The following is a 528-nucleotide window of genomic DNA, read 5'->3' as shown; positions in this document are numbered from 1 at the left end:
AGCAAGATAAGAAATGCTAAGAGCCAGACATGCTGCAAATGGATGACATGAAGTTGGAGATAGTTCAAGTGACCCTCTCATTCTATCCTCTGAAGAAAGAGAACTGAAATCGGCTACAATCATAGAACACGATTAAGAGAGAGAAAATCTACGAACACCAAATATTGATTATTTGTGATATTAGACGAAAATTATCAAAAGATGATTGAGGTTACCCCCGGGTTTTGTTGGTCTCTAGGGAGGTCACAGGAGGTGATCTCCTTGGCATTGAACAATGTACCACAAGAGGTGGCCCTTCCTTCTCCCATCTCTTTGCTCTCACCACCACAACAAATCACACACCTTGTCCATAGCATCACATCCTCCATGGCTATCCTCCTCGATTGCGGCAATTGCATTGACTCTCTCCTTGGGGTTATTCTCCGTATTTTTCAGAAATTGTCCTATAGTGTATTTCTGACATCATTTTGAACATTTATGAAATTTAATTCTCAATGGTTTTCATGGTGGACATTGATTCTTGCCTTA

At 40.5% G+C, this 528-nt stretch overlaps 1 protein-coding gene across 1 annotated transcript in view; it reads right to left on the bottom strand.

Annotated features, from left to right (window-relative positions):
- Positions 1–77: 77 nt before the first annotated feature.
- LOC116007870 overlaps positions 78–528 on the bottom strand; it is a 7,190-nt gene continuing 6,739 nt past the window's right edge. The window contains exons 3-4 of the mRNA XM_031248537.1: positions 343–456; positions 78–113 (exon numbers count right to left, since the gene is read on the bottom strand). Coding sequence (XP_031104397.1) covers positions 78–113; positions 343–456 — 150 coding nt within the window. The remainder of the gene's footprint in view (positions 114–342; positions 457–528) is intronic.

This window comes from Ipomoea triloba, chromosome 16 (genome assembly GCF_003576645.1).
Source record: "Ipomoea triloba cultivar NCNSP0323 chromosome 16, ASM357664v1".
NCBI classification, from domain to species: Eukaryota; Viridiplantae; Streptophyta; class Magnoliopsida; order Solanales; family Convolvulaceae; genus Ipomoea; species Ipomoea triloba.
Note: the sequence above shows the minus strand (reverse complement) of the source record. Positions and strands in the feature narration are given on the sequence as shown.